Source organism: Belonocnema kinseyi, chromosome 7 (genome assembly GCF_010883055.1).
Source record: "Belonocnema kinseyi isolate 2016_QV_RU_SX_M_011 chromosome 7, B_treatae_v1, whole genome shotgun sequence".
NCBI lineage: Eukaryota > Metazoa > Arthropoda > Insecta > Hymenoptera > Cynipidae > Belonocnema > Belonocnema kinseyi.
In genome coordinates, this window is record NC_046663.1 from 132,948,435 (window position 1) to 132,962,808 (window position 14,374).

The window sequence follows — 14,374 nt, forward strand, 5'->3', positions numbered from 1 at the left end:
GCTATTGATAACGTGATATTGTGACGTCATATCTCTAAACCTGTTCTATATTTTTGTGTGAAAAAGTTTAGTTGTCGGATTTAAGTATTGATTTTCAATATTGGTATTGAGATTCGGATACTTCGACACTCTGATTCGTGATTAACCACAAGGAGAAGCACTAATCTTATAGCCTCCTGCACTCTAGCCAGATATTCACTATTATTTACGGAAATTTGTATTCAGAACTCTCGTTACTTTTCTACTTTGGCTCTTTATTGTAATTTGCGTTTTTCGCCATTAATTGAAAAACTAATTTTTTGTATCGCATTTTCTAACTTTAAAACAAAAGCCCTTAAAGACTCTTATATATCATATCTATTATTAGGGGTGGTCAAGAAAACACGTTTTAATTTATTGATAGCGACTCAAGCAGTTTTAGGTGCTCCTTGACCTAAAAATATTCCACAAAATATATGTCTAATAGCATAGCGCTCTGGCGGCCGTGATCACTTTGGGAACCACATGGCAAATGTACAATTTCCGACCTGTTGCCATCCGAGCTCCCCTTTAGCGCATATTTGGTCTTCGAAACTGTGGATGAGGAATAAAGTATCTGCAACCAACGTGCTTGTCCTCATGATAATATATTCCAATCATTTAAAGTGGTTTCGTGGACGAAGGATGACCTTGGTTCCTTGGAAGCGAAATTGATCCTCTGCGCAGAAGGTTATGCATATAAAACTTGCATAACTTGCTAGGCTTGCGTCTTACTTCGTTTGTTCTGCGGCTTTATGTATCACGGCGTCAAGATGGCCGTCGAACGACTAATCTTTAGAACATGAGTATTCTAGGTATTGAAAAAATAGTGATAAATGGACGAAAACTTTCTCTTGAAATAGTGAGGAAATACGAAAAGTAGGCAGCGGAGTGTTTCTTTACAAATAAGTGGAGAACGCAGTACTGTTATAGATTTCTGCAAGAATTTTCAGAGACGCGTCACTAAAGCTTTATGCATACCCTACCGAAAGAAATCTCTGAGTTTTCTTTAGCGAAATAGCATGGCCCATTTTAATCTATAAGCAGAGTCGATTTGAAACAAAATAGTCTCGGAAATAGTTTGAGAGATTTGGGTCCTTTTCAAGATCCTTTTCGTGGTGCTTTTCAGAGTGGTGCGACGGTAATATAATGTTCCTTTTGTATTTGTCACGTACCGGGCGGGCAGAGTTATTTACAATAGTTGGTCGTGGCTAATCCGCTTTCCCTTTTTAAATTTCTCTTCAAATTATTAACACTTTTTTTAATTGATGAATTTTCTCATTATACTTATTTATAATTATAACTTATATACTATTATAAAATTTTCTAGTTGAATTCAAAAATGTTGTCTTTTTTGCCGTATCTCATTCCACTTAGATTCCGAATTATTATGTTTTAGGCTGTTAACTATGAAATTAAAAAAAAATCTACTTCTAAGTTTTAATCCGAAAGCTTAACAAAGGCCCCTTGGGTGTCGGCTACTCTACTGATATAGCCTCTCTGCTTGTTATTTATGATCGAATACTTATTTCAATTTCAGACTCTCTGCTTGTTATTTATTATCGTATTGCTGTTTCAATTCCGGAAAGGATATTTTAAAGCCTTTAAAACATTTAGAAGAACTACCTGGACCTTAAAACATATCTACCTGAGTGTCTACGGAGAATTTCTCTGAGCTTCTTTGACCTAAAGAATTTTTAGTATATACTCAAAGATTCTTTTCGGTAGGGTATACCGTTTCTAGATTTTCATTAACTGTAACAGAAATTTTAGTGACGGTAACTGCAAAACGCTTAAGTTACATGTCTTAGAGAATTCTCTTAAATTTAAGAAATTTTCAATTACTATAACTTAACATTTTTAGGAGGTTAATCATTTTTTCGGTTCATTAATTTTAATATAAGATATGTAGTCTATTTTTGTACCCCTAAACGTATCACGTATTTTGCCAATGTCCCCTCATAATAATTTAAATTTTAAAAAGAAGTAAAAACTGCCAATTTATATCAGAATTAATAAAGAAAAAATATTCGTTCCTTGATCTACATTGTAAATTAATAAATGAAACCAATTTGAGAGATAAGGATTAAAAATTACGGACTTAACCTATCTAGCTAGGAGGGCTTCATTTGACGTAAATAGCGGACGCACCATATAATTGAAACCTGTATCAAATCTTTTTCAATATTAAATTATTCCACATACACTGCCACCGATTACCACTGAACCACCATGCTTTGTCTTCTACGATCCTTTTCACGGACCTCGATTTTACATTACTCATTGAATTAATATTTCACAAACATTTCGTATCTAGGTTCTTGTCCAATCAGATTTGCCTTAAACCAAGAGGGTAAATATACTAAATATACTAAATAAATAAAGTAAAATAAGTAAATATACTATCTAAAATAATAATTCCGTTATTAATTCAAAATCCATTGCCCGTAAAAAGGTACACTTATAGCAGTTTTACTATTTTGGACTTTTAGTTTCACAACTGCGGCAATTGGTAAGAACGTAAGTGTTAAGAAAAAGTAAAGTCTAGGGTACCACTAAATATAAAAAAATTTTCGGAAAATTTGTTGTTGTATATTTTTATATCAAAGAGCACCCAAAACCTATTGACCCGCTGTCAATTTCGAAAAAAGTGTTTTTTTCGTTGGTTTTGTAAGGCTGCAGTATGACGTACAACTAGACTATGGAAACATGAAGCCTTTTTAGATGGACGTACGCATATTATAAGAGTTTCAAAAACTTACTTATTCAAAGAATTTCTTTTTTTTTAATTTTTCAGCACCAAATTTTGTCAACTCTATGACCCAGGGAGACTTCGTATACTTTTTTTTCAGGGAAACAGCAGTAGAATACATTAACTGCGGCAAGGTAAGTAAACAAAAAATTGCGCTATCTGCATGTCAGACTTTCATATTACTGATGCTTTTAAGATTTTAGTTGTTAATTAGGTAATATAATTTGAAATCATATGCATTAATTTTTTATACAGGGCCGTGTAGACAGGTTTTTAGGGCTGTCAAACCATTATGCCCGTTACAAGAAATTTTTCGTTGTATAATTCTCAAAAAGCCTCTATACGTTCACGTAACATTTTCCCAATCCTCAAAAAACTATTTCAGAAACTGAAAAAAGTGATTTTTCCCCATGAAATTCACATGGGAATCTTCAAGACAATGTTCACATCTCACCAAATCGAGTACGAGTGTGATTTGTGCATTTTTATATTCATTTTTCAAAAATTCGAAACAATTGTGCACTTATGGGAATTTACTGTTCTTTGGCAACTTTTTTTAAATTCCATATCTTTGGTTCTAATTGGCCGATTTCACTTTTTGACATCTCAGTGTACTTTTTACAAGCTACACTTCAGATAAATTTTTAAAAATATTTTTTTTTTCAATTGGGTTAAAAATATCGCGATATCCAAAAAAGACATTTCCTAATTTTATTTTTTGTTTTCAGAGGAAGGTATGAGTGTGCTCTACAAGCCCTGAATTTATTAGAGTGGAACTGCGACTGGTCTTTAAAAAATAAATTCAACGCGCGTACATAGGTTTTACAACTAAATTGTTAAATTTTGTAGATAAAAAGATTTAAGTTATATTTATGGAAAATAGTAAGTAATTTGTTATTCAATTAACAATTAGACGAATAATTAACCGTTTCAGTAATTTGTGATGAAATAAAAACCGTTGCTTTTGCGGGATCGGCCATAGTTGGCTCTATAACTACACATAGCTTATATATTTGATCATCCGATAACAATTGATAATTTTTTAAACAATCTTATTTAATAAATGCATTTTTTTGCTATTTTCAACATAATCAACTGTAAATAACTAATTTTTAATAATTTACTTCCCTAACCTTTTTTATCGTTAAAATCACAACAAATTATTAAAGCACATTTTCAGCTAAATGATAACACAGGCCCACAAAGAAAAGTTGTCGGCATGAAACAAGTGATTAAGCCATTGTAATATTAATGTCTTTTTATACAAAGAAGAATTAATACACCTTCAGCACCGTAACCTCAAAATAACCTTTTAACAGACAATGTTGGGCGCCAGACCTTTCATGGGTCAAAGAAATTAACAAAACACAAATGATTAAGCGAAATCTCAAAATCCAACGAAACTAGAATTCTTACTTTCAAATTATAAATTTACTTGACTAAAGCAAATTACATTTTGAGGCTATGGTGGACTAGACTAGGTAAAAGCCTAGAGATATTCTCGTCATACAGGCCATACAAAAAATTGGTCTGCACGAGACAAGTGACTAGGCTACTCTTATGGATTTTGAGTCGCTGAATCCAAATCTGGCGTCCGAATTTCGCCTGCACATATCAGTTTTCCCGCAGATGCAAAAAGTAGGAAAAAGTTTAGGGATTTCTGGTCACATTGGCCATACAAAAAGTTTGTCTGCACGAGACAAGTGACTAGGCTACCCTTATGGATTTTGAGTCGCTGAATCCAATCTAGCCTCAGAATTTCTCCTATACATCTTAGTTTTTCCCTAGATCTAAAAAGTAGGGAAAAGTTCAGGGATTTCTGGTCACATAGGCCATACAAAAAATGTGTATGCACGAGACAAGTGACTAGGCTACCCTTGTGGATTTTGAGCCGCTGAATCCAATCTAGCCTCAGAATTTCTCCTACACAACTCAATTTTCCCTTAGATGCAAAAAGTAGGGAAAAGTCTAGGGATTTCTGATTACACAGGCTATAAAAAATATTTGTCTGCACGAGACAGGTGACTAGGATACGTCTCAGAATTGATCCTACGCTTCTCAGTTTCCCCCTAGATGCAGCAAATAAGGAAGATCCTAGGGATGACTTGCACGTTATTTTGATAACATCAGTATACGCGAAAATAGACACATCAATATTATATTCTTAAGTGTAAGGACTTTTAGAGACTTCATTTGTACACAGAAATTCTTTGGAGTGCCTTCTATTTCTCCCAACTTGAGTAATTCTAGGGAAATGAAAGAATTTTCTCAGAATTTATAGATTTAAATGAGAAATAATAAGAAAAACCTAATATCCTTTACAGGTTTGCTTGAGAAATCAGTCACTTGTCCCGTGCAGACAACTTTTTTGTGGGCCTGTGTGACCAGAAATGACCTAGGCTTTTCCCTACATTTTGCATCTAGAGAGAAAATGGAACAAACCTGAAAAATTTGGGGTTCATATTTAGATTTAGCACGCAAAGCTGCAAAGAATATGAAATTTTTTTATTTTTTCCCGTATAAATCTATATAATATGAGAAAGACCTTCAATTTCCCCAGAATTACTCAAGCCAGGGGAAATGGAAGGCGCCCTAGAAAATTTCTGTGTACAAATTAAAACTCTATAAGTCGCGGCACTTCAAAATATAACATCCAGGTGTCTATTTTCGCGTATGCTGGTATTATTAAAGTAACGTCCAGAATATACCTAGGTTTTTTCCTATTTTCTGTGTATATAGAATACGTAACTCTTCAAGGCGAAGACATGACGTTTAATTTTTTCTTGAAAACCAGTCGCAGTCCCACTCTAATATTTCCAAGGCTTGTAGACCACACTGATACCTTCCTCTGACAAAAAAGGCCGTTTTTGGGTCATGCGTTTTTAATTTTAGTGTCATTAACAAAATTTTGAATATATTTTTTATTATATTTGATATGTAAGAAATTATTGTTTTTTTAAATTCAGATAGTACACCAGTCTACAAAAAGCTTGTCTAAATCTTGTAATGCAAGATTCGGAAACTTTCCCTACTGTCAGTTCCACAGAAAAAAATGTTTCGTATTTAAATGTTAAGTGTTTGTATTTAAAAAATGTTTTGTATTTAGTATACAAAATGTAAGTAAGAAGTAAAGTCCACGATGAATTGCAGAAATTTTGTGAATATTTCTGATTTAGTTCAAAAGAATATTTCTAAATTATTGACGTAAAATATAGTTCGCTGTTATTGCACGAAGTCCCGCGGAGTCTGAGAAAATCTAGCTTCGCAGTAGACAGTGCGCAACAATGATAACTACGACATTGGATAGAAAATTCAAATTTTTTCCATGAATTCATCATATCTATTTTGAAGGATGATTGGACATTTTTATATTATCCTAGCAATGCCAGTTTTCTTGGCGTTAATAATATAATTTCTGAAGAATATTATTTTCTCCTCCCATTGCGCCGAAATAAATTGTTCTTAATATTTTAAATAAGAAGGAAATTAAAATTCTTTACATTTACGCAATTTTTTCCTTTATATCGGAAAATAAGACATTTGTCATGCATAATTAACCCATTAAAGTCCATGCAAAAACTGAATAGGATCGCAATAAACTAACTACGCTATCCTTTGTATAATCAAAAAATAAAATATACGTATTTTTTCTTTTGTCATTTGTAATTGCTTACAGCAAATCATTTAAACAAATTACTTGAAAAATTATTATTTTGAAAAACTGACTGCAGAAATCGATTTTACGAGAAAAATTATAAAGAAAACCTATATAAGACTTTTTTGTAAGAGTGTAATTTGTTAGTGAAAAGTAGGAATAAACAATCTTATGAAAAGGAGCGAATGTGACGATGCCAAGACCCAAGCCGAATCTGGATAGGGTAGCAACAAACTAACCACGCCATCCTGTGCATAATCAAAAAATAGAATATACGTATTTTTCTTTTGTCATTTTCAATTGTTTACAATAAATTATTCAAACAAATTGCTTTTAAAATTATTATTTTGAAAAACTGACTGCAGCAATCGATTCTAAGATAAAAATTATGACGGAAACCTGTATAAGATTTTTTTGTCAGAGCACAATTTGTTAGTGTAAAGTAGGAATAAATAATCATATGGAAAGGAGGGAATGTCACTAGGCCAAGACCAAGCCGAATATGGATAGGATAGCAACAAGCTAACTACGCCATCCTTTGCATAATCAAAAATTAAAATATACGTATTTTTTCTTTTGTTATTTGCAATTGTTTATAATAAATTATTTAAACAAATTACTTGAAAAAGTATTATTTTGAAAAACTGACTGCAGCAATCGATTCTACGAGAAAAATTATGAAGGAAAAAAATACGTATATTTTATTTTTTGATTGTCCAAAGCTGCATAGTTAGTTTTTTGCTATCCCATCCAGATTCGGCTTGGGTCTTGGCCTAGTCTCTCCTTTGCATATGATTGTTTATTCCTACTTTACACTAACAAATTGAGCTCCGGAAAAAAAATCTTATATAGGTTTCCTTCATGATTTTTCTCGTAGAATCAATTGCTGCAGTCAGTTTTTCAAAATAATAATTTTTCAAGTAATTTGTTTGAATAATTTATTGTAAACAATTGCAAATGACAAAAGAAAAAATATGTACATTTTATTTTTAGATTATGCAAAGGTTGGCGTAGTTAGTGTGTTGCTAACCCATCCAGTTTTTGCATGGGCTTTAATGGGTTAATAATGTATCTTCTCACCAATCATCTTACCATTTACTTTTCCTTCAAATTTAAGAAAAATTATGATCTACTATAATTATTGTCTATAGTTCTGACACAGTACTGAACTGTAGGTATAGATTATTATTTTTCAACGAATTTTCTCATCTACTGTTTATTATTGTCAATAAATTAATGTAATATTGAATGCCATTACAAATGTTACAGTAAGATTCAAAGAATAAAAAAATGTTATACGCCATAAGAAAGATGCATTAGGCCCGACTTGCCTTGAAGAAAGGTAGGTAGACCAGGTCTCTTTGGCCTCTATACAATATGAGGCTTTTATATAGGAATATTTAAATAGTATCTTCTTCTACACAATTCCGCTTTTGGGTCAGAGAAAACAACAGGGGAAAAAAAGTTCGGAAAGCGATGCTCTGTAGTGGAGACTATTCTTAGTCACGATCATCGCTGTTATGAGTTTTTCCTGCAGTTACGACTTTTTCCCCTGTTTTTTTCTCTGATCGAAAAATAGCAATGCCCGACTCGCTTTACAGGCTCGAAAATCGTTGTAGAAAATGGTTGTAGAAAATCGATGTAGACAATATCGTATGCATCGTGATTTATTACATATAATTATGTTATATTATTATGATCCATTATAAAAAACTATTATGTACCCGAGAAATCCCCTTAAAAGATGTCCACATATGCCTGAGACGAATTTTGAAGCCACATAGTAAATAAATAATTAATTACTTTTAAGTTATGTTTAAAAATCCTAAATTTACACTCAAAAAGTATAATCTTTATCATTAATATTTTTATTTTAATGCAATATACACTATTACATACGCACGCAAATATAAGCGTCTTCGGAAACATTTTTGAGGTTACGTCGATACATAAGTACCGTCGTTTGACAACTAGGAATACCTTTTTGGGTCCTGCTTGGACGTCGGTTAAAGCAAAAAGTATCTGATTACGCATCCTCTAAGCTTTAGGTGTAAGCATTGGGAGCTTTCTTCATAATAAAAAAAAAGGCCAACAAAGCATTGAGTATTTTTTTAATATCCATCGACGTAACTGGCGGTAACTTTTATATTTCACAACATGAATTATAGATAAAAGATCAAGATTTGGAGCCGACCGGTAGAAAAGGATTTGCCAAAGGATTTTTCAATTCATTTTACTAAAAGACTTTAGGAACACTTTTTTTGTTGTGTCCCATCGAAATAACATCCATTGAAGTAACATCAACTAACTTAACATCTACTGACGCAACATCCATTGACGTGGCCAAAGTTTCATGTTGTGATATCAGCTGACCATATGTCTGCACGTTAAGAGCCAAACAATAATACCAATTGCATGAGAAGAAACATAATATTTTTTATAACGTGGGCAAAATTGATTTTTCACCATGAATTTATTTATAATTTTTTTACAAAGCTATTTAATTTAATCATGAAAGCGGAAGGTAAAAAATAATTGCTGTCTAAATGTTTTAATCAATAAATAAAAAACAATAATTTCTTTTTATTTCTAATACGTATTTTCTATCATACTCTTCCTCATTTGTGAAAATTTAGGCTCCACAAGCCTTTCAAATAAATTTGTAGCGTGAATACTTCTATAAGTTCTTAGTTTGATGAGAATGAACCTAACTTCACTAAAAAATCATTTGGAAAATATATTGTTTTTAAATTTACCTGGGTAAAATCAGAATATGGATATTTTTTGTTTGATTTTAGAGTTATTTTTCAGTTCGCTAAAATGTTTAACATTTTTTTAATAAAGTAATGTTAAAGTGGTAAAACTGTGAGTCCACTCTAAGGATTCATCAGCCTGGCCTCTGGCAACTAATCCGCCCTTCGCGCCCGTTATTATTAAGCTTTTATACCAGGAAGCTCAAACGATAAAACTATATTACTTCAAAGTTGAGATCATATTGTTCTGCTACTATGGTCAGGTCAGTTTATATTTTGAGTCGCCAACAAAATTTGAATCGGCGCGGTTTATTGCACTCGCCATAAAGGCTGCACAAACTTCACCAAAGCGTACATAAAGTCTGCAAATATTTCAATTTGGATAGATTTCTCCGTGTTTTACAGTAGTTACATCATATTTCTGAAATATGAAAAGTTGACAAAAGCCACCTTGAAATCTCGGAGAACAAATAACTTCAAGATTGAATAAATAGGCTATACGAGTATACGAATATCCTATCCATATATGCTATACAGCTATACCTAGGCTATACAAGTTTCCAGTCGTCCGCGGTATGAGAAATCTCGTCCGCCACCAGATCATAAGCTCTTTCATACACCTCACTATTCTTTTATGTAGACTTTTCCACTTTCTTCTTGCATTATGATGTCAGGTCGATTGGCCAATATAAGATGTAAGCTTCTTTTAAAAAAAAAACGGGCATTCATTCTGATAAACAGTCCTAGGTTTAGGGAAAGTTATTGATGTTTAATTCCCGCCATATCATTATGTCTTTGCGTATATTCTCTCTAAACCATTGCGCGACAGCGATCAATATTGTGTTCGATGGGTTGAATGTTATCTCTACGTGATCAGCACGCGGGCGCAGGGCAATATACAAGACTCTTCACTTCCAACTAGCCGGAGTTTCTCATTATTGACTCTAAAATCCGACAGTCCGTTTCTCATTGATGGCTCTTGATCTGTCTTCCTTATCGAACTCTTCAATGAGTTCAGCAGGAGCAGGGGTGAGCTTCGGGAACTGAAAGCCTAACGACTGTCGACCATGAGACAGTCGCCCTGCTACACATCCCAGATCCGGCCCACATTCGTCTATAGCGTCTTGTGTCACGGGTACATGAATCTCCTCTTCCACCGCATCTGTGGAGTGCACTACAGTTGCTGCTACTTGTTTTTGCACCTGTTTTAGGATTTTACTTATTTCGACCTCGGATATAAGATGGCGCTGCCTAATGGATCTTAATTGTTCGGCAAGACGTTGTTCAGTCACTCTATGGGTCAGCGTGAGATGAAGACCCCACGAAGAGATGATGCTGTTCGCCCCTGACGGGACCTCCCCGTGCCTTTTCTTGAAAGTGACATCTGATCACGTCTTTATTCATTTCCGATGTTTAATGGATCCTCTTTTTGACCAGCGTACCCTGGTGTTTCTGGCAGAATGCAGTCTCAGTCCCAGATCTTATTTGGCTGACAGTTCGTCTAGAGAGGAGGTTAGTTTAAAGACTATCCCGTCGTATTCAAGTTGGCAGTGCGCCAAGTACTCAACATGATCGGTTTGAAAACTTATGCGCAGCCGTGAAATTCCTGTAGAAGGAAATGCCTGGGAGCTCCCAACCGAAATATCCTCCGCAGGCGTAGCTGATGTTCTGCTGCTTACCTCTAGTTGCCGATGTTCTGGCTGCACAGTAACCATTTCGGGTATCCCGGTGAGATCTACCTGTCCATCATGTAGCTCGACACCACCGGCCCGCGTGCTTTGGCCCTCAGCGATGGGTTATAAGTGGGGTTTTGGTGCTCCTCTTAGTCCCTTTCCTCTTTGTTTTCTGCCTGTCTTGCATGGGAAACCCTGCCAGTAGTAATGTTACAGCCTACATAGCCGTCAAATACGTGGAAGATAAGCTCAAGGTTAAAGTAAAAGCTCAGCATTATAGTTAAAGCACAAGGTTGGTTAAGATAATGGTCCTTGTGATCGGTGCTGTCGGAGGTGCGAAACTATCACTGGTTCGTAACCTCAAAGCCATACTCGCGTGCCAAAAATACAAAATGCCAAGGCACTTGCGAGATGGATGCAGAAAGCTGTCATCCTTGGGTCACTTCGTGTCCTTAAGACACAGGAAGGTTTCGCCGTTCTATCGTTGTGATTTCATCGTACCCTGTGGCCACCCATCCCCCGTTCGTGAGGTGTGGCCATAGGTGTGGCGTACCGCGGTTCTGCTTGTAGCCGATGTCATTTTCAGATGGCAGTTGCTCCCAATGGGACCCTGCGCTGATTTTTTTAAGTCTTTTTTAAATTATGTAGATAGAGCAAACATTGGCCAAGAGTCTTCGCTTACAATTTATTTGCTCCCAATCTTATTGAAACTCTGCCAGATTTTAGTGCTAGAGGACCTCTACAAATTCTGAAAAGGGGACACATCTAGTACAACAAGCTGTCAAAATACACGGGCTGGAATTTTCGAGGATTCACCTCAGCTTGCTAAATTTCAATTGTAAATAAGTCCTGATACAGTTACAAAATTAGCCTTTTAAGAGTGTACCATTTCCGGAATCGACTCTAATTGTGGAGTAGTATTCGTCATCTCCACAGCATGTCATTTTTCCGAAAAAAAATTGCGAAGAGAAAAGAAAAGTATTACTATTTCTAAGATAAAATCACAAGAGGATTATTTTCATCAAATTAACTACTTTTTACCGACCTTGGAGCTTTTTGACGGAATCTTCTGATTTCAAACTTTCCAGTAGATTCTGCACTCCTAGTGAATTTAAATAATTTATCTATGTGATCAGCTTCTCTAAAGTCTCGAAAATACTAAACAAGCCGATTATCCTAAACACGACGTGATATTTCGTAGAAAATTTTGATAGCACTTCTCAGACTTCATTTCTGTCATGTCGCCAAGGAACAACCCGGATAGCAAAGTGTCTTCATGATGCGGGCTCGACGTGCAGATTAACCCGCACCGCGTCAGGGCAAGGCTTAAGACATATGTGTCAACCAGAGAGTCGCATATGCGCCGCAATGATCGTCAGTACGCTTGCATCAAATATGCGTTGCATAGCACGTCATCACCCGTGCATGAGTCGAGCACAAATCAGCTCAAGTTTTTGTTTTTCGAAACTTAAATATTTTTGTGACGGGTATATTTTTTGAGTATGTAATTTGTTTTTTAATATGAAAACTGTTGGGCTTTAAGAATTTGGTAAGCGCGGAAAAAGATTATGTTTGTCGAGCAGATTTCAGCACAAGTTTTGGTTTTTCGAAATTTAATTATTAATGGGTCTTGTCAGCTTTTGAGTTTCCATTTAAGTTTTATGTGAGAAATGGTGGTCTTATAGAATTTTGTTAAAGGGAAGATGTTGTTTGTGAGTTTTTGCGAACCTTAGTACTGATACTAGTCTTCTGTTTTGTTGCTTTAGGGTCCGTAAATGATGAACAAGATTTAAATTTCTATCAGACATGCCGACTCCATATATGAGTCCTCTTTAGGGATTAATTCTAGAAGAAGGTTTTTGGTATATTCCACTTTTTTCTTTGAGACAGATTTTTGTACGTCGACTTTTTTTGTATGTTAAATTAAGTATTTTTTAGGTAATTAACAACTGTAAATTTGAAATTAGTAATCTGTTTTTAAATTTTTTCTAAACTTTTTAGTTTTTTGTATATCCCCCCTCCCCTACTTTCTTGGGCATCAGCCATAATAAGAAAATGATAAATCTAAAGACCTGAGATACGGAAATATGATAAAAAAATAGCACCTTTTATTCGAATTTTGGCTAAACCACTTATTGTTTTTATATTCTTTACTCCCCTTTCCCTTTTTGAGAATAATACATAATAAAAAGCAAAAAATTCTCAATTTAGAACTTGAGAGACAGAAAGGCTGATACATTTAAACATAGCAATTAAAAATTAACCTGCGATACGGAAGGCAGATAATTAAAACTATCAACCTGTTTTTATTTTGTTTCCCTCAAACTATATAATGTCTTTACAATCCCCCCTCTCTTGAGTATCGGCCACAAAAAGAAGCAAAAATTACTGATTATAAATCTGGAAATATGGAAGAGCGAAGAACATTCAAGACATTTAAATTTTTATGGCCGTATGATACGGAAGGCAGATATTTAAAAGAAAATTAAAATTATCAGATTATTAAGAATGACATTTAAGAAATTCTACATTTAAAAACCTGAGATACTGAAAACAAACAATTAGAAAATATCTTTCAGTTTAAAAAATTTTTTTGATTCCTTAGCTTTATTTGGATTCTTCAACTAACTGAGGACTAATTTCTGTGCGATTCAGAATAAAACTAAGTGAACATCGGCTCCCTTAAAAAAAATGTTCCCTAAGTAGACAGTAACGTTTTTTTCCCCGTGGGTTTTATCTGGTTCAGTGAAATTTTCCATAATCACATATTCGAGAATTTAGTTTGCTGTTACGCTCACTGTTCTACATTCTTTGAAATCTTTTTTTAAATTATTATTAACTATTTTTATTATCATACTTTTTAATTATTATTTATTGATTTTTCCTTTTGTTTTTAATATATTTACCAGAATTTAAAAAAATGTGTACATAGCTTATTACAACTATTCAATGCCGACCACTCTAGAGCTGGGGGAGCCAATGAAAATGGATTCAATGCGATAGATCGGCGGGATCTCGCGACCTTTAGGTGGACGGAGCGACTGAATCACGGCTTGCTGAAACCATGCTGAACTACTCCGTAAAAGAGGCTATGTAAGCGGGACGCCTCCTCTACCACAGCTAGAACAAGCCGGCAATAGAGAAAGAGAGGCAAAACTAAGACCAACCGCGGGCAGGCATTTAATAGAGGAAGAGAGATGCTTTATGACCCGGAGAAACATCCACACAAAGCTTTTTCTCAAGCTTAAAGATTTAGTGTGTGATGGACTACATTACATCTGACAGGAATTTTACCGCCCAGGTTCGAAAGTTCGCGCGCGAATCCCGGTCCCGTTATCACACGCTTAACAAGTCAAAGCTGCTGACCATCAGACAGCATATTGTTGAGAGGATACGGATACTATCTGCCGCTAAGAGAAAACTAGAGCGGAGGGAGAGATGGGTCAGAGAAAATCAACAGTTTCTCTCTGACCCATCTCGACTCTTCCAAGATCCTCCAGTTACTGTCGAACACCCGCCCAAA

The 14,374-nt window shown here is 34.8% G+C and overlaps 1 protein-coding gene across 4 annotated transcripts in view; it reads left to right on the forward strand.

The window, feature by feature from the left end:
* LOC117175851 (semaphorin-1A-like) overlaps window positions 1-14,374 on the forward strand; it is a 545,745-nt gene that overhangs the window by 395,611 nt on the left and 135,760 nt on the right. For all 4 annotated transcript variants that reach the window (XR_004467545.1, XM_033365637.1, XM_033365636.1 and 1 more), the window contains one exon: window positions 2,816-2,904. Coding sequence is in view for 3 of the 4 variants with exons in the window: in XM_033365637.1 (XP_033221528.1) it covers window positions 2,816-2,904 (89 nt within the window). In the remaining variant the exon portion in view is untranslated. The remainder of the gene's footprint in view (window positions 1-2,815; window positions 2,905-14,374) is intronic.